A 20,997-nucleotide genomic window follows, 5' to 3' on the forward strand; every position below is an offset into this window, starting at 1 on the left:
CTCTTCGGCCTGAGAAACAAATGCCTACAAGACCTGTCTAGCAACGACTCTACATAAGTGTATACTTGACCTGCTTGTGAACTTCAACTATATTTGTTTTCGGCGCAAGACAATGATGTTTTGTTTACTCTCTTGACTGCGATCATTGTGTTTTGGACAATAACTGAATTGCTACGATATGAATCAATGTTAATTTTTTGCCTGTGTTCAATGTATTAGTTGTTTTAAGATCTTTATATCTTGCCCTACTTTACTGTTTGGCTGATGATGACACTTGTAATGTGTCGAAACCGGTCCCAATAAACAAGTTGTGACTTCTTTTTAGTTCAACTTACAACGAAGTATTGAAAGGTGGATCCTTCTAATATTGTACATCTGCAGCCTTATCTATGATTAGTACCACTATATGCGGAACACAATGGGTCCATTTTACCAGTGATTAGTACCATTATGAGGGGCCGGTGACCTGGATTTTGGACCGCATTGAAAAACAAGCATCATCTCAGAAAATGTCCAGCTCCATGGCTAAATGGTTAGCATGCTGGCCTTTGGTCACTGGGGTCCCGGATTCGATTCCAGGCAGGGTCGGGAATTTTAACCATCATTGATTAATTTCGCTGGCACGGGGCCTGGGTGTACAGTATGTGTCGTCTTCATCATCATTTCATTCTCATCACGACGCGCAGGTCACCTACGGGAGTCAATTCAAAAGACCTGCAACTGGCGAGCCGAACTTGTCCTCGGACACTCCCGGCACTAAAAGCCATACGTCATTTCATCTCAGAAAATCAGGCATTGAAAATTGGATCCACTGGTTGTTTTGGAGTCAATGCCAGTTTTTCATCATCATTCGTTTTAGATTCTAGTCAGTGGATACATTTTTAAAGTTTTAATTACCGTTTCATTTCGTTTCATCTCGTACCACTAGAGGCCGATAACCTAGCTGTTAGTCCCCCTTAAACAACAAACATTATCATCATTACCTTTTCTCCGAGACTAATCTAAAAATGCTAATTTTAGAGTTTCGATCCCCTTTAGAAAAAAGAATACCACCAGGTGACACAGATCTGTGTTGCATAGTAACGAGGACATTGTTGTCAGGAAGGACCTGGTCAGCTGTTTATGAGCTAATTCTGTTCGCTAGAACTCATGACGAAATTCGTTGCTAGCTATATTTCTTTTCACGAGAGTTTAATCCTGATGTAAACATGGTATGTCCCCGCCTCCGCCAAAGAAAGAGTTGTGATTCGCTGAGCGTGTAGTACCGACCTCCACCCCGTCAACGTCTCGTGTTCGGGCGTACAGGGCTGCACATAGCATACGACAACAGTGCGAAGATCTGAACTTCTGAATAAACCTGGATTCTGTTCACTTAGTTTATTGAACACATGCACAATGCACTGCCTATGGTCACTTCTGAGCGGTTTTCCTCTTTTGCGCTTCACTACACGCGATGGTCCTACCTCTTGCTCCATTTCTCTCGCAACACCTTATCTCCACGCTGTACAGCTCACTATGAGAAGACGTCCTCTATTACACCACGCCTTGTGCCTTCATTTCTCGTTATTTAATCACTATTTTATTAAAACAAAACCATATATATATATACCGATATACATGACAACCATATTTTAATTTGATTACGTACTCTTCCAAATTCTCTAAATGTAATAAACTAAAATAAAATTAATGCGACGTACTACTTTTCTTCGAGCTCACATAGAGTCGCGTGAGTGCGACGGTTGCTTCTCCAATGAACTACGTCCATGTCCACGTGCATAGGCAAGGTGCTCTGTCTATTTTATTTACATCAGGATTAAACTCTCGTGAAAAGTGGTATAGGTATAGTACGCTCTCCTTCAGTTTAAATAAGAATTGTTTCTTTCAACCTGTTCAGACGGAGAAGACGAGCAAGAGGACTACTCGGCGAGTGTGAACGCCATCATACTGAGAAGATGCTCCACGAAACGTCAGAGTCGACGTCGAAGACGGCCGTCTTCTCCGTTCTCACCCGACGCCGACAGCGGTCAGTCTGGAGGTCGACGTCCATCGGTGTTCACCAACAGTTCGGGAGAGTGAGTACCAAATATACAGATAGCATCCTCTCGTGTCTAGGAAACTAATAATAATAATAATAATGTTATTTGCTTTAAGTCCCACTAACTACTTGTTAAGGTCTTCGGAGATGCCGAGGTGCCGGAATTTAGTCCCGCAGGAGTTCTTTTACGTGACAGTAAATCTACCGACACGGGGCTGTCGTATTTGAGCACCTTCAAATACCACCGGACTGAGCCAGGATCGAACTTGCCAAGTTGGGGTTAGAAGGCCAGCGCCTTAACCGTCTGAGCCACTCAACCCGGCTGTCTAGGAAACATCTCGTAGACTTGTCAAATACATCCTCACTATTTTTCTCAATTTTGCTAAGGAACTAGCTTATACAGGAGGTATCTGAAACAATACCGACAAAAAATCAGGGATGTTCTCCATGTTATGTTAAGAATGCTGACGTAATCGGATTGGCGGTGGAAATTTTTTCTTTTCAAGAAAATATTTCTTTGTTACGTCAGGGCACGCGATTCAAATTGATGAACTTGCCAGAGCAAATGCAGTAGAGACAATACGCGACACTTCCGGATTTAGCCTTGTTGAAATGGGAGACAATTCGCAAGTGGTGCTCCTAGTGGCGTGACCTGAAAATTCGGGCTAAATTCAAATATCAATGGAAATTCATATACGGAAATGGATAAATAAATTACGTCTAGGAAGAAATTGTTATTAAGATATTAACTTCAAAGTTGCTAAAGCAATTCTGGATAAATTAATGGAGAATTATTTAACAGGTTGTTATTTAAAGACTGAAATTAGGCATATAATCAAGATCTGAAATGGACTGCTGTGAAAGGGCTTGATCTTTCATTTATGCATTACTTTTTTTTTTTGCGTTAGCATTCCTGCCTGAACTTTCACGGCTAGATTTGTCTTGTTTCTCATTTAAAAACATTTAAGATACTTGTCAATAAAAATATCGGCACATTTCTTACACATAATTTAATGAATTATCATGTTAAGAGCTGTACAATTTTCCTCTTAACTTGAAGCCTACTAACAGAAAGATAAACTATAAATTTAACCTCGAAAACATTCAAAATTTCCCTATAAGCAATACTTGTCATTACATTAGGGTAAAGCAAATTTGCATCTCATATTGTTTCAACAAAATATGTACATTTCCTAAATCACTCATATTTTCTTCAGTGCTTGACAACGCATTACGGCATTCCAAATGGGGTACCTTGGAGCACAACCAGCCACACACATATGCATATGCATTTTCCTGAATTAAATCAAAACCCACAGATCACACCTACAACACCACATGGGTATTGAAGGTTAACTGCTGCGCTATACAATGAAATAAGCTTATTATATTTTAAGTCAGTTATAATATGGGTCGCACAAGTCAGAAGTTTAGGAAACACACAAAAATATCTTTGTAACTGGAAGAATATATATGCAAACACAATATTTACTTACATTTTCTTGTCACGAGGGAAATAGAAGAAAGACAGCGAATCCTTCTGCATTTCATGGTAATTGCAGTCGAACACAGCACATATCTTTCCACTCATATGAGAGGAGATATAAAGGAATGATACACGCTACTATTTACTTATGTCAACTTAATGCAAACGCATAAATAACGCCAAACACTTCACAAACAAGTACATGTGCTCCTATGACAGAATCAGTAACTCCAGGTCACTCCGCTAGAAAGAGCTCTAATCGCTGTTCCTCGATATCTCGCAGGCTGTCGCGTATTTTGTCTGTACTGTATTTGGCCAGAGTACAAGCTGCTACCTGTTGCTTTGCGTTAGAGGAGGAAGGGAAGGGAAGGGAAGGGAAGGGAAGGGAAGGGAAGGGAATGGAAGGGAAGGGAAGGGAAGGGAAGGGAAGGGAAGGGAAGGGAAGTAGGAAGTGGGAGACAGAGGTAATGCTCGGAGCGATTGAACAAGTTTCTAGTTCGTTTCGCATAGTCGCTTCCCAGCCACAGTACGCAGTGCACCGTTTGTTCTTCACTAACTGACTACTGTGCAAACCCCGTAGAAAGAGAAGATGTACTTATACCAAGAATACGGGCAGCCTTACAGGTCGTTCGCGACATACCACACATCTTAAGCAGAGTCTAAAAGATACTACTATATCGTTATGAAGTGTGTATCGAAGTAGGAGGGGTGCATATTTAATATCTACTGTAACCAAACCACTGGGCGTATTGTTTCCTTCGTTCAGTATTTCATTCCATTTGCAATGTTGTCAGAAGGAATACACAATCTTGGGCGGCAGCGTTGTATCTTCGAGCATGTTAAATAATAAAGAATGTTACTGTGACCAGCAGACGAGAGAAGACTGCTTCTCGGCTTCCTGTCTCTTCTGCTCCCAAAACTTCTTCATATTTTCACTTCTAGTCTCCCTCTGTCGGTTTGCCAAAGTCCGTTGTTGCTTCTCTGGTTCCTGAAATTCCCTGTGTCTGTCAAATGTTTTCCGGAATTTGTTTGTGTCCAACATGCTTTCGGTGATAGACCTAGTTCAGTTATATCTTTGATAACTTCTTTCGTCCAGGTTGTGGTGCTCTTGCATTTCTTAGTCCTGTCGTTACTCATCCGATGAATGTGTCAAGCAAACGTCAGTCGTATCTTTCTCATTTCAACAGTCAGTTCATTACTATGTTTGTACAGTTCTTCATTCCTTATTTTCTTCCAGATGTCACCTGTCTTCTTAGGACCAAATATATTATGTAAAAGTTTTCCTTTATATCTTCCTCATCTCCTCACCTTCCGTTTTTCTGTTGTGGGTTAGACATTCCGATGCATACAGTGCTTCCGGCCTAATTACTGTATTTTAGTGTCTTAGTTTTGTTCTTATTGACAATGATTTTTTGTTGTATACGTTTTATGTGAGTTTGTAAACTAATTCCATTTTCCTGATCCCAGTCTTATTCGTTTATTATTATTTCCGATGAGGCCTGTTAAGGACTACGTGCCAATTTCAATTCAATTCTTCATACTTTGTTGTTTCCTCTTCAGTTCCTTCCAATATTCTTTCATCCTTTCACTATGCTGCTTCTTTCTGTCCACAGACCAATTCGCATCAGCTTTCCTGTTCAATCTTCCTTGCAATCCTTCCATACTTACCACCCTCTTTCTAAAAACCTCTCTGTCCATAATTTCTTCTTCTCTTATAGTATTTATTTCTAATTATTTCTTTACTTCTTGAACCCAGCTAGTTGTTACCTTTTTGCCACAAAGGTACTTGAAAACCCTTTTTGTTACTCTAGAATCATCAATTTTGTAAATACGTCCAAAAAATTGCAATCTCCTTTTTCGTATAGTTTTTGTTATGTTCCTGTATATTACATCTTTTGATCTTAATTTCCATACTTCTGGTGTTTTCACAGAGCCTAAGATTTTTCTCATCATTCTCCTTTCTAGTACCTCAAGTTTATCTAATCTATAGTTTAGTACCAGGCATTCACTTGCATATAGGCATTCCGGTTTCACCACTGTACTGTAGTGCATTATTTTAAGATATTTAGATAGACACTTTTTGTTATAAAATTTCATTGTGATACCATATGTTCTTTCTATCTTGTGTACCCTTTCTTTCACTGTAGATTTGTCTAAACAAATTTCTTGAATTATTTCTCCCAGATATTTGAATATCGTTACTCTTTACACTGCAATGGACCAATATCTGTTGCCAAAAATTTTGAAGCATTATTGATATTTGTGATAAATTTTGTTTTTCCTACGGAGATTCTCAAACCTGTCTTGTTGGCTGTTTCTTCGAAGAGATTGATTTGGGTTATTGCACATGTTAGGTTTTCTGACAATATAGCAAAATCATCTGCAAATCCAAAACCATTTATTTCAATGCCTTTGTTTTTTCTCCCCAAAGTTACCGGGAAAATGTTATGTTATTCAAGCTTTACATTCTAAATTCTTATAATTTTCTCTAGAACACAGTTGAATAGAAGGGGTGACAAACCGTCACCTTGCCGCACCCTTGTATTGATATTTCACCCAAAAATTTCACCTTTGAAATTGAATCAATAAGTGTTTCACGCATTAGACTTGCCAATTTAGTTTTCACTCCAAATTCACGAATTGTTTTATCTATGGTTTCTCTATCAACCGACTCAAAGGCCTTTTTAACATCTACCAAAAGTGGTAAAGGCGTGCTCGGTTTGCCCGGAAGGACGTGGGCTCGAATCCCATCAGAAAATCGTAAAATTTAAGAAACAAAAATTCCACTTTTGGAGGTGCACATGGCCCTGAGTTTAACTCAGCCTACTCCCAAAATGAGTACCAAGTTAATTCCTGGGGGCAAAGGCGGCCGGGCGTAGAGCCAAACACTCTAAACCATCAAGTGCCGAGGTTACGGATAGTAGAAGCCTTTACCTTCGACCCCTCGAAGGGCCTTCATGGCCTGTACGGAGATGCCTTTGCTTTTGCTTTTTTGCTACCGTTCAGACTTTGATGAGAGGTATGGATGCATGGTCAGACAATGTCACCTAGCAACCGTGCAGAGAGTGATGTGAGGTATGGATGGATGGCCAAGCAATGTTACCTAGCAACCGTGCAGACATTGATGTAAGATATGGATGGATGACCATACAATGTTACCTAGCAACCTTGTAAGTTGTGATGTGAGTTATGGACGGATGGTCAGACAATGTTACCTAACAACCGTGCACCCAGTGATGAATGGTATGGATTGAGGGTCAGACAATGTTACCTAGCAACCGTGTAGGTTGTGATGTAAGGTATAGATGGACGGTCAGACAATGTTACTTAGCAACCGTGCAGGAAGTGATGTAAGGTATGGACGGATGGTCAGACAATGTCATCTAGCAACCGTGCAGAGAGTGATGTAAGGTATGGATGCATGGTCAGGCAATGTTACCTAGCAACCGTTCAGGCTGTGATGTAAGGTATGGATGGATGGTCAGACAATGTTACCTAGCAACCGTGCAGGCTATGTCTTATGGCTGGTGGTCATTATCAGCCGTTGATGGCTGGCCATGACCGGGAGACATATTTATGATCATTTGATTTTCGCAAAGGGAAAAGTGGCTTCTCTTTTTTTTTCTCGTATTCGCTGAAGATTCTTTATCCTGATGCTTCTCCTCTATTGCTTTTCGTTCGAGATATGCCGTGGTTTAACAAATTGTTGTTCAGGATTATCCCTCAACTTCGTAACTTTCTTTCGAGAGACAAGTCTGTCTTGTATTTCTGTTGGTTTTATACATTTTCATGTAGATCTCTCTGCATGACTGTCAACCAACGAAGATGATTTCTTTATTTCTCCCAAAGAGAAAATATTTTATGTCCCGGAGGTTTTCTACGATCAAGGCTTAGGCTACTTACATTGCAATGGTTCTATTCACAGAACAACCTTCTGGTAACCAATGTTTTTAAAATCCCTATCTATGTTAGTGCTGTCCATGACCTCAAACAATCTACACGCATCATCTAGCCCGAAATAATTAATGTACTTCGTGGTAGCAGGTCTTTACGCATATCAGAGAAATTATCTAAATGAAAACGGCCTACCTTGAAACATAAATTACCTCACGTTCAGTCCCTAACTGTTGACCTTCCAGGATGGTTGTTCTCTCGCAACACCAACTCTCCAAGTGACTACATTATGTATCAACGCAAGTCCTTGGTGAAAAACACCAGAGTTTTCAGCAGAGTACCATCCCACAAACTGTGATTTATTCGCCAATATTTCAAGTATCGACCCATCACTAAAGGAAAACTGAAACAAATTGGATAATCCATGTGCATTTGCTTTAGGTGTGGACTTCAACTCACTAAATACTTTAAGCACAAGGAAAATAAATTTTAATGTTAGACTCACCAATTTCCAGAAGTCCAGACTGCAAGGCTAGTGTTCCTTTGCCATTGGAAGATGTATTTCAATCATAACAACGGATATCAAGAAGAACTTTTATTTTGGTGAGGAATTAGTCGATTAAAAGAAAATCAAGCGTGGCCGAAAACCAATAATTCCACCAACGTCCGAACACTGCATGAAGAAGATACGCCGCGGGAAGCTGTTTGCTTGTACAAAATAAATTAAATTTGTGTAAGTTAACGCATTACATGACTTACACATGCAGGAAACCCTTCTGAATTTAATTTATTTTGTACAAGCAAACTGCTTCCCGCGGCATATCTTCTTCATGCAGTGTTCGGACGTTGGTGGAATTATTGGTTTTGGGCCACGTTTGTTTTTCTTTTAATCGACTAATTCCTCACCAAAACCAAAGTTCTTCTTGATTCACCTCCCAAATTACTCAGATGTGTCTAATCTTTGACAAATCGCTTGATTTGTATAAATTTCTCTTCCAATCTCTGCAACTTTTCGAGGTGTCAAGTTACTTGTTTTGACAATTATTATTCATAAAGAGTAATTATAAGCAAAAAGGAAAGGTAAGGGTGTATTCTGCCCGAAGGCAGGTCCGAACATCCGCAGAGGTGAACCTGAGCGGTAGTTTACGTACGGTAGGGTGGCCAGTTCCTTTCAGCTCCTCCATTTCCTTACCCCCCACCAACAACGCGTGGCAAACCATCCGAATCTTGACCACGCCCAACGTTGCTTATCTTCGGAGATCTCACGGAATCTGGTGTTCCAACACGGCTACGGCCGTTGGCGAAAGCAAAAGAATATATAATTTTTAGTTTAAGATCAGTTTACGGTGAGAAATAAGCCAATAATACTTTATTTTAAAAATACACATACAATTACAGCCAACCAAGTGACAAATGTATACATAAATTGTGCAACAAAAAGAGTAGGCCGTATTGCAAAGCTGGTTTTCGAATGTCAATTAATTTTTAAAAAGAATCATGGTTCATCTAACAATATGGAGAGGGACCGTACTGGTAGATTGGTGTACAGTCTGATTTAACGGGTTCTCAAAATCGTGTAAATTGCACTACAGTTCGGTAAGAACGTATAAGCAACAGAGGTGCTGCTTTTAAAGTCCCTACCACTTATGCAACTCTTTCTACATAGCCGTAGTGTGCGCTGTAGAACTCTGAGGATCAGTTGAATCGGAGTACATCCTATTCTAGACATCAACATAATTGTCACCATTTTCAATCCCCATTTAGAACTGTCGCCCAGGTGAAAGGTTGCCTATCAATTGTTTACCTAGACTCTTTTTAAATATTTCCAAAGGACTTGGAAATTTATCGAACATCACCCTTGATAATTTATTCCAATCCCTTACTACTCGAGCTATAAACGAATACTTGCCCCAATTTGTCCTCTTGAATACCAGCTTTATCTTCAAATTATGATCTTTTCTACTTTCAAACGCGCCACTCAAACGTATTAGTATACTAATTTAATTCCACACTATTTATTCAATGGCAGCTGTGAACATACCACATAGTCGAGCAGCTCGTCTTCTTATCCCAAGTCTTCCCAGCTCAAACGTCGCAACATTTTCGTAAGACTACTCGTTTGCCTGAAATCACCCAGAACAAATTGTGCTGCTTTTCTTTGGATCTTTTCCAGTTACCGTATCAAGCAGTCCTGGTGAAGTTCCCATACACTGGAACCATACCCTAACAGCTGTTTTACCAAAGACTTATACATCCTTACTAACCTAACCCTATGGCATTAAAACCCTGAAGGACCTTGGCCTACCAAGCGACTACTGTTCAGTCCGAAGGCCTGCAGATTACGACGTGTCGTGAGGTCAGCACGACGAATATTCTCGGCAGTTATTCTGGCTGTCTGACCGAGGCCGCTATCTCACCGTGAGATAGCTCCTCAAGTCTAATCACGTAGACTGAGTGGACCTCGAATCACCCCTTAAATCCAGGGAATAATCACTGTCCTGGTCGGGAATCGAACTCGGAGCCTCCGGATAAGAGGCAGGCACGTTACCCCTACACAACGGGACCGGGTTTACATCCCTACTACAATGTCTCAATACCCTCATAACCACATGAATAGATCTGTAACCTGTATTTAAAATCTCGTAAATGTGGTTACCACAATAACGAAATTTTCTCATATTGATACTCAAGGCGGTGGTGGTAATTATTGTTTTAAAAGGAAGTACAACTAAGCAACCATCCTCTATATGACACTAATCAGAGAGAAAAATTGAAGGGGTCCGAAACTTCCAAAAATGAAGGTATCGGCCAAAGGAAGATAAGGGCCACGAAGGGCGTGAAAATGAAAAACTCCCTAGGCTTCGAGTGGTCTAATACCGTCGGGGTTGGAAAAGAACAAGAGTTGACCAAGAGAGATCGGATAGGATAGACGAAAGTGAGGAGCCTGACATAATTAAGTGGAAGCAATGCCAGGACTCAGCTATGGGCCCCGTGATAGCCAACCCATAGGAGCCCCTGGGGCTATTGATACTCAAGGAACACGAATTCTGACGTTTCATTTCTGAGTAAGAAGGCTTTACGTCATTACATGATTCGATCTTACACAGGAAGGAACTGAAGTATGGTAATTAGTTATGTGAGCATTGAATTAATTTCACCGTTCTGTAAGCAAGGAAGAAGAACTCAACAGAATGGGTGGAAAAGTGAAACAAACTGCGTGGTTGCAATAATGACATACACATCTCTTGTACTGAAAGGAAGTGTCGCAGCCCGCGAGTTCCTTAGTAAGGAGTGTTTGAAAGGAGGTTATCTATCCGTTCCCAAAGTTTGTCGATCTATTTTAAAAACACTTTGTTCATGCTAACGAGAAGTACCGACGTAACGTTTGTGAAAACCGCTACTTGAAATACACTGACGGAAAAATTAAATCCGAGCACCAAGAAGGAATTGTGTTAGATAAACGAAATTCGGGAGGTGTGTTTGCACATCTGAAAGGTGACGCCTGTTCAAATTTGCGCGCTGGTCGACAAAGAGTTGTGGTAGTAGCGCCACTATGACCTTGCACGCTAATACGCGCTGTACACTTCGTGAGCGTTACTCATCGTCTGGTGTTGACGTTGTGAGGTAGGTGTGAATCAAACATGCCTTTAAGGGGACGAAGAAGACAATATCAGCACCTTACTGAGTTTGAAAGAAGCCGTGTAACAGGGCTACGAGAACGTGGATGTTCTTTCCGCGATATTGCAGAAAGATTTGCCAGTCATGTATCCACAGTGCACTGGTGTTGGCAAAAATGGTCACACGAAGGCACTGTCTCAAGAAGATTGGACTCCGGCCACACACGGGCCACTACGGAAATTGAAGTCCGCTGTAATCGCCGCGTGCACTGTCGTGGATTGTACTGCATCTGCATTAGCCATTAAAGCTTCAGTTTGTCGCCAGAGTAACACACTAAAAAATCTATTACTTGATGGACAGTTCCAAGCCAGACGTCCTGTAGTGTTCATGCCACTAACTCCGAATCACTGCCCTCTGCGAGTTCAGTGGTGTGAAGCTAGAGCTCATTGGAGGGCAGAATGGAGATCTGTTGTGTTCTCAGATGAGAGCCGTTTCTGTATTGGTGCCAGTGATAGCCGTAAATCAAATAAATATGTTACCTAGACAATTGCTTAGCCTAAATTGCATCCCTCTAAGCTAATGTCTTCTTGGTGTTGAGATTTCTTCACCAGTGTATTTGAGCTGAGAACTTTGACTGGTAATGGTCAATATTGTGTGAGTAATGTCAAAGAATATTCGCTCCTGACGTTACGTCCTGATAAGAAGGAAACCATGTGAGCGCGTATAAGCAAGCTGTCTGGATCTACACCAGGAGTTATGGTCTGGGGAGCAGTTTCTTTGACTTTCGTCGTTATCCGAAGAAACTTGACAGCGGATTTGTACGTCAGACTTGTGAATGCACCGGTTGTGCTACCATTCATTCGCAGTATTTCAGGGGGTGTTTTCCTACAGGATAACACTCGTCGTTATATCGCCGCTGTCACCCAACGTGCTCTACAGAGCGTCGACTACTTGTCTTGGCCTGCAAGATCACCACACCTTCCACCCATTTAGCATGTATGGGACATTATGGAATGACCAATCCAGCGCCATCCAATATCAGCATTGACCGTTGCTGATTTCGCTGACCAAGTTCAACAGGCGTGAAAATCCATCCCACAAAATAACATTAGGCATCTGCACGAGACAATGCATGTGCGTTTGCATGCTTTCATTAAAAATCGGGGCGACTATAGTGGTTATTAATGTAACGTAATGCCGCATGTCATCTCGCGCATGCTTGAACCTATGACTTGGAATGTTACCTAGAGAGTTGCTTAGCCTAAATTTCATCCCTCTAAGGTAATATATTTTTGATGTTTTGATTTCTTTTTCCGCCAGTGTATTTGGGCTCAGAATTTTGACTGGTAATGTTCTTTGTGTGAGTAATGTCAAAGAATTCTCGTTCCTGATGACGTATGAACCGCTTGATACTTCTGCAGGTTTTACGAAATGTTCGATCTTGATGCGGTACTACAGATGATAGGTAGGGCCACCGTTTGGTGTTCAAAGAGGACCTCTGCTGTAGATGTGCATAGTTTCAATATTGTTTTGGCATTATTTCATTACGGTACATTGAACTGCAGTTATAGGAATTGAGTTCTGTGTTTCAATGATTCTTGCACGATTCTGTACTTCATTTTCATATTACTATTAAGCTTGACATTATTGCTTCAGTGTTCATACCGCGGTTACTAGACTAGACGATAGGGGTCATCAACTGGATGCGCAGTAACATGTCACACTCCTGACGTCACGCGGAGACCAAGTTCGTTACGCCAAGCTGAGCGCTGTTAGTGTCATGCTGATATTTACCTTTGTGATAGTGTAGGAGTTCAATTTTTCTGTGCTCTGCTGACATGGGTTGTTCTAACCACGCTAGATACAAGAAGGACTTAGGCATTACATTACATCGCTTTCCGAAGAACTATGAAATTAAACTGAAGTGGATTGATACCTGTAATTGGGCTGACTCGTTTATTGTTGAGAGTGAACATGTGTGCTCTGTTCACAAAGCAAGTTGCTTTATGTCGCACCGACACACATAGGTCTTATGGCAACGATGGAACAGGAAAGGGCTAGAAGTGGGAAGGAAGCGGCCGTGGCCTTCTTTAAGGTACAGCCCCAGCATTTGCCTGGTGTGAAAATGGGAAACCACGGAAAACCATCTTCAGGGCTGCCGACAGTGGGGCTCGAACCCACTATCTTCCGAATACTGGATACTGGCCGCACTTAAGCGACTGCAACTATCGAGCTCGGTGTAAACAAAGCCGGTATATACGGAATCCAATCCGACAACATTTCTCCTTTACCTAAGAACTGGCTAGAAACCCACGGACGAGTGCATTAATTCTTTTATAAAAATTGAGTATGAATTTAGTGCCTTCCATGGAAAATTTATTAAGAAGAGTCCAGGAGTTTTTACATTGTTGAAGGAAAAAATATCAGGTGTTTACAACACTACTTAATACCAACAAACCACCAAAACAACTCTGAAACGCATGCCCGTGTGCTTAGCCATGTTTCTTTAATTTTTTGTGAACAAATTTAGAAATAAAACTACACATAAAATCGTTCGAAGAATCACTGGTTGGATAGAATGTACGAAACTGATTCGTAAACACCTTATTTGCGAGGTTAAAGATAATTTAGAACTGAGAAACCTACTGAAATAGTTATTGTTAAGCACATTTGTAATATTCTGAAAAATGAATAAATGACAAGAAAATTAGATAAATGCACAGATATAAACGCTGACAAATATATTTGACAACATTGAAAATATTAAGCAAGTGGTTAAATAAAAATAAGCAAATAATTAACAGAAACGCACAGTTACAATGGGTCGTGTACAGTGCCAGCTCGCCGGTGGGAGCCAGCTGACGTCACCAAACTTCACCGTGACCTCTATCGTCTACTCTAGTAACTGTGGTTCATACTGAGAACTGGATTTACACCTTTCAAAAGCAATAACAATACATTTCGTAATTATTTATGGAATTTGGCAGTCAGAGTATCAAAGTTCACTCCATTTTTTATGTATCAAAGGGGACTTCTGTAATAATAATAATAAGTATTGTTTTTATAATGTACGAATCGCATTTTGTGTTTTCGTGCACTGAAGTGTGCGTTAGTACAGGCATGCTTATGTGGAAGCTAGAATCATGAAATTTGGATCGCATATGGCCATCGCTCGTGTTAATGTGCGTGCCGAATTTGATGACTCTATCATTCCTATAAATGTGTAAAACTATAAAAATACACGTGTAAAATGTACAAAATTTACGTAAAATCGAGAAATTCTGTTTTATCTAATGTATAGAGAATCGAGCTACGACAAAAGGACACCGGATCAATGTTGTAGATCTCTTCATGCTGAGTTCGAATGTGCTTATTTTCTTGATACGACTTACCGTTTAGCTACCAAATAGCTCGAAACGAAGGTCTGCAGCGTCATTAAAATTGCCTCCATATTTCGATATTTTTGGGGGATAAAAGGAGAAAAATTTAAATATCTTTGAATGTTCCCGTCGGTTACAGGCTAAAAGCTAAAATTTTGCCAAATTTCAATTTTCTACCTCGTCTGGCAGAGTGTGCCGCCATCTTGATTTGGGGGAGAGGGGTAAAGATAAGATTTTCAGGAAACTTTTAAGCCCATGTAACATATAGGTCATCACTTTGGGAAAATATACCCCACAGGGAGAAATTCTTACACATGCGATCTTATGCTGAGCCCCCAAGTATGGAACTCCCTCCTCAGCCTGGCCCCCTCGGGGACCTTTTAGGAATGTTCGATTTTTCAAGGGATCCTGAAGTCATCAGCTTCTCTAGTAGCGAGTTTTAAGTCTCTAAGATGCCTCGAAGTGCCTCACTAATTCACGTCTATTTTCAAAACCCCTTTCAACATGAAGCGATTCATATGTGCTGCGGGACAGTATTTCTCCCACACCATTATTACATAGCGGTTTTCGCAGGCGCACAGACAATGTGTAAATATCTTGTGATTACAGCACAGCGATATCTATCGACGAGGGTGTGACGCAAGAACAAATCTACGAGAACCTGAGGCTGCACAAGGAGGTGCTCAGCAGTGTGAAGCACCAGCCCTGGGGGATGAGGAGAAAGCTGCGGCTGGTGCAGCAGGCTAAGGCTTACGTCAAGAAACACGAAGGGGAGCTGAAGGAGAGACTCGCACAAAGCAAGACCACCAGAGACATCATGTCCAGATTCAACATACTGCTCGTAAAGGTGGGAAATACACTACCATTTACATTCATTCACCAAAGTTACAAGTGTCAAAGCTATGCCCCTCTTCAGCTGAGCTGTGTTCAGCATTTCTTTAACTTTTATTTGTTCATATCTCTGTTTCTTAGCGGACTTCTGTACGCCTCAATGGACAAATGGCTAGCATGCTGGCCTTTGGTGCAAGAGGTCCCGCTTAGATTCCTGGTCGTGTTGCAGAGTTTAACCTTCATTGCTTAATTCCTTCGCTTCAAGGGATTTATGTTTGTCATGTTTTCTTTACACGGCAACAGCCCGAGAGCTTATTATAATATCTTTAACATATACTTCATTTAAAATGTATTTCAATTTTTTAAGCATTTGGATCATTCTGTCGCATTTTTGCCATCATTTTATAGATCATTTTAAACATTTTTAGGTCATCAAAATCCTGACTCTGTTTATAATCATCGGAGGTACCTACCTACTTTATAAGATCATTGAAACTCCTAAGGAATGAAACAAGTGTAAATATATGTTTCAGCGTTGGCAGTATATGCGGCGTGAGTTGGCCAACCTGGTGAACGTGTTGATCCCCTGGGAGTTACGAATCAAAGAGATAGAATCTCATTTCGGCTCCGTGGTTGCCTCCTATTTCACGTTCCTTCGCTGGCTCTTCTGGGTCAACCTCGTCATCGCCGTGCTGCTTGCTGCCTTCGTCGCCATCCCAGAGGTATATAGCGTGCTCTAGAACTCCAACATCCTTGAAACAAAACCATGCCCTTTAAGTAATATTGCCCCACCGATTCTTTATTGACAGTTTAACAGGAATACGTTTTGGGGCTGGAATTCGTCTTCTTCTCCTCCTCATCCTCAACCCTACGTTTGATGCGTAACATGCATGTCTTCCAAGTATTTTCCGTTCTTTCGCCAACAGCTCCAAGTGGCAATACGTGTGCTTGCCCTTAATGTAGGGTGACAAGATTTTCAAAATCAAAATATGGGGCACAAATTAAAAGTTGACATGAAGTGACATGTGAAAATTTTTCATCCTTCCTCGATTTAATTTTCCTTATCAGTATTTCTAACTCCTCCAAAACTTCATTTGCTGACATACCTGCTACCTCAATTTCTAATGTTGAACACATTTGTTTCTTAGACAGACTACGAAAAACGTAAAATTAAGGAATGTCCTCAATTGTGCCGAAAGTTGAAGGGCTAAAGGGCCCGGAAAGGTTTCAAATTCTGAGTCTTGGATAGCTCTATAAAACTAAAAAAAGTTTCGAAAATCACTTCCGGCATAAATGCAGTTCCGGAAAAACAGCCTAAAATCGCTTGTTCCGTTGCCCGTTTTCTTTTTTATTCAAAGCCTAGCCAAATTAACTTATTTACATAATTCTTTCTGTAATGTGTTCCTCGGTTCAATACCCTCAAGGCGTTTTCCGATTTTTTGAAAAATGTCCACACCGAATGTAGTTATAAGGGCTTATGTGAAACTCTGCATTGACTCACATTAGTGCTGGCAGTGGCTCACATTAGCGCTCGTAGTGGTGCTTAAGTGAAACAATGCATTGACTCACATTAGCGCTCGTAGTGGTGCTTAAGTGAAACAATGCATTGACTCACATTAGCGCTCGTAGTGGTGCTTAAGTGAAACAATGCAGTGGCTCACATTAGCGCTCGTAGTGGTGCTTAAGTGAAACAATGCATTGACTCGCATTAGCGCTCGTAGTGGTGCTTAAGTGAAACAACGCACTGACTCACATTAGCGCTCGTAGTGGTGCTTAAGTAAAACTATGCATTGAGTCACATTAGCGCTCGTAGTGGTGCTTAAGTGAAACAATGCATTGACTCACATTAGCGCTCGTAGTGGTGCTTAAGTGAAACAACGCACTGACTCACATTAGCGCTCGTAGTGGTGCTTAAGTAAAACTATGCATTGAGTCACATTAGCGCTCGTAGTGGTGCCTAAGTGAAACAATGCATTGACTCGCATTAGCGCTCCTAGTGGTGCTTAAGTGAAACAATGCATTGACTCGCATTAGCGCTCGTAGTGGTGCTTAAGTAAAACTATGCATTGAGTCACATTAGCGCTCGTAGTGGTAGAAAAAGGCAAACTGCTAATCTAATCGAACGGATAACGATGATTAAGAAAATGATTCTATTTTTTAGAATTAAATAAAGAATACATTCTCATACTTTATTATAATTTATTTACCTAAGATTCGTCGCTCATATCCCTGGGGTATTTTCAACGTTTAGTTGCTTGCCTGAAGTGCTAAAACTGTGGATTTTTTAATTGCTGATGAAATCACTTTCAAGTGGTTCTGAATAAAATGCAGCCAGATCAGTGATTTCTTTTGGGCATTTTTATGAAATGCATCAATATATAACATCAAATAACCGGTGACTCTAACCATACTTCTAATCGAGGTAGCATAAGGTCGAATAAGTTTGGATGGTGTCTTTAAAAGTAGGAAATATCACAATATGAAGATAAAGTTGGAATTCAAGAGGGCAAATTGGGGCAAATATTCGTTTATAGGAAGGGGAGTTAGGGATTGGAATGACTTACCAAAGGAGATGTTCAATAAATTTCCAATTTCTCTGCAATCATTTAAGAAAAGGCTAGGAAAACAACAGATAGGGAATCTGCCACCTGGGCGACTGCCCTGAATGCAGATCAGTAGTGACTGAGCAGCTCGAAGCAATAGGCAATGCAGGAACTACACGTTCTGTGAAAGCATTACATACTACCGACCAAAAAACTCGAAAATTTGTGTCTTGTTAATTTTGCTTTGTGTATGATCACATTTGTTCTTCACTTGGTTGTGCTACACGTTACTTAAAAACACGGGACGTCGATCACCCTAGTTTTAATATTATCTACAAATTGCACTCTAGGCCTTCCTTTGGTACTTCCACCTTCCATTTTTCCTTCAAACAGAGTGGGACACCAGTCACAATAACGAAGCAAGTGGAAAATGAAGCTATTTCTTCTTTTGTTCAAGGTTTCGACCAAGGTGCATGTTTCATTTCCTCTTTTGAGAACAATATATAAGTAATAATAATAACAACGTAAACGTTTCAACCTTTTCAATACTAAAATATATTCACGAAATTATAAATTACACGGGACTAGTTTCGACCCATCTAGGCGTCATCATCAGCCGTATTGGAGCAAAGATCACTTTCGGCGAAATCCTAAGAAAATGTTATTTTAAAGAATAACAAGTGAAATGAGATGTTATTATGGTAATAGTTAATAATACAAGGAATATACATACTAAGAGGTTTTTAACAAAGAATAAAGTATAAATGGGGTGTTGTAAAAATTATAATCATGGAAATCAGCAAGTTCTTGTATTGAAATGACATATATAAAATTATAAATGGCTTAGGAAGAGGGCTTAAGGTGGGGCTGAAGGGTGCGGGAGAAAGTGTAATTATCTTGGAAAAGTACCTTTGATTAAATTACTACATACACCTAGACCAATACTTTAATGCCAGTCACAATCTCAATGAAATCTCAGAGAAACCCAACATACTCTTCGATCTATTTATCACTTTCCTCAGAAACAATAATGCAGCCAACCTAAACTCAATCCTAAATTTAATCAAAGGTACTTTTCCAAGACAATTACACTTTCTCCCGCACCCTTCAGCCCCACCTTAAGCCCTCTTCCTAAGCCATTTATAATTTTATATATGTCATTTCAATACAAGAACTTACTGATTTCCATGATTATAATTTTTACAACACCCCATTTATACTTTATTCTTTGTTAAAAACCTCTTAGTATGTATATTCCTTGTATTATTAACTATTACCATAATAACATCTCATTTCACTTGTTATTCTTTAAAATAACATTTTCTTAGGATTTCGCCAAAAGTGATCTTTGCTCCAATACGGCTGATGATGACCCCTAGATGGGTCGAAACTAGTACCGTGTAATTTATAATTTTGTGAATATATTTTAGTATTGAAAAGGTGGAAACGTTTACGTTGTTATTATTATTACTTATATATTATTCTCAGTTCAATACGGACCAAAAACATGAAATTCATAACCATTAATCTTTTGAGAACGTTATTCAGTCCAAGGTATTCTTAACACATTCACTAGCAGCTAACTGAGAAGCTTGTCAATACCGGGCCCCAACCATTTTTATAAAGCCACCTACTTGACAGCTAAGTTCTATATTAGTGCATATTAAAGATGTCTTTATTGAAAAAAATTACAAAAGACATAACATCATTTTCCACACTGCTTTCATTTACACCCATATGTACGTCAAATACAGGGTCTCCCATATAAAATGAGACTGAACGCGGGGTGCTTGTATCTCCGCTACGGCAGCTGCAGAATGGGAAGCGCGCATAGTCCTTGACCTTGCAAGCAGCCTGCACGTGTTCGACCTGGCAAGCATCAGTCGCCAGTCTGAATCTCATGGTGAGACAGTTATCATTGCAACTCCGCATTTTCGTGTGTAAATGCTCTGGTTTTCTTCTTAATGGTCGTGTCGTATGAGCAGTCATAACTCTCGCTATTGATACGCAGAAAATCCTAACGGTGTTTATGAAGTCCCTCATTATGATAAGAAGATTGGTGTTTGATGTGCTGTTAGTGCAAAACGAATAATTGAGCCTTTTTTTTTTCGAGACAACAGTACTTGCAGAGAGGTACCAAGATGACATTTTGACGCCGTTCTTCTATCAGTTAACGGAAGAAGAAAAATCGCGTGGGTGGTTTCAACAAGATTCAGTCCCTTCTCACACAGCAGAAGATTCCATTCTTACAATTTCGGAAGTGTTTGCAGACAGAGTGATCAGTACTTGTCTGTTTCCCCCCTCGTTCTCCAGAATTAACAGTGTATAATTTTTACTTGTGAGATAAACTGAAAAAAAAAGTGTTTCGAACAAATCTTCATACATTGGAGGAACCGACAGAAACATTACAGTGGCAGAACTTACTCGCGTCAGCCAGAATGTGGTTACCAGATACAATGCCTGCACAACCCAGGAAGGACAACACTTCCAGCATCGTTTATAACTTAAGATTTCATATAGGATTGCATACACACTTAAAGCAGGGCAGCGCGTGCGACATAAGTTCGGCTGAGGCAGCTGCCGTAGCGCAGAGTGCAAACACTGTGCGTTCGGTCTTAGTTTATATGGGACTGGGCGAGTTGGCCGTGCGCGTAGAGGCACGCGGCTGTGAGCTTGCATCCGGGAGATAGTAGGTTCAAATCCTACTATCGGCAGCCCTGAAGATGGTTTTCCGTGGTTTCCCATTTTCACACCAGGCAAATGCTGGGGCTGTACCTTAATTAAGGCCACGGCCACTTCCTTCCAACTCCTAGGCCCTTCCTATCCTATCGTCGCCATAAGACCTATCTGTATCGGTGCGACATAAAGCCCATAACCAAAAAAAAAAAAGTGTTATATGAGATACACTGTATTGGAACCGATGGACGGTAGAAAGGAAACTCAGGGTCGTTGTTCCTGTCTGGATTACTGTTCACCCCTTCAAGAACTTTCACTGCACACATAATCACATTGCCTTTCATTCTCTGAAGCTATTACATCATCACCTGAATCGTTATTGTGCAAAATATCGTAATTTCTTCACCAGAATCACTCTATTGCTACATCATTTATTTAAGTTTGAAGCCTTGTATACTCTGCGTTGCCAACCTCCGAAAATTGGAGAACCGTACAGAAATTCAAAATAAACCATATCATTTATCGTAAAAC

General features: G+C 40.4%; 1 protein-coding gene across 1 annotated transcript in view; it reads left to right on the plus strand.

The window, feature by feature from the left end:
• The window catches only part of LOC136884131 (transmembrane channel-like protein), a 129,008-nt gene that overhangs the window by 54,645 nt on the left and 53,366 nt on the right, over window positions 1–20,997 (plus strand). The window contains 3 exon segments of the mRNA XM_068229803.1: window positions 1,898–2,075; window positions 15,026–15,263; window positions 15,781–15,969. Of these exon segments, the coding sequence (XP_068085904.1) occupies window positions 1,898–2,075; window positions 15,026–15,263; window positions 15,781–15,969 (605 nt within the window).

This window comes from Anabrus simplex, chromosome 12 (genome assembly GCF_040414725.1).
Source record: "Anabrus simplex isolate iqAnaSimp1 chromosome 12, ASM4041472v1, whole genome shotgun sequence".
Taxonomy (NCBI): Eukaryota; Metazoa; Arthropoda; class Insecta; order Orthoptera; family Tettigoniidae; genus Anabrus; species Anabrus simplex.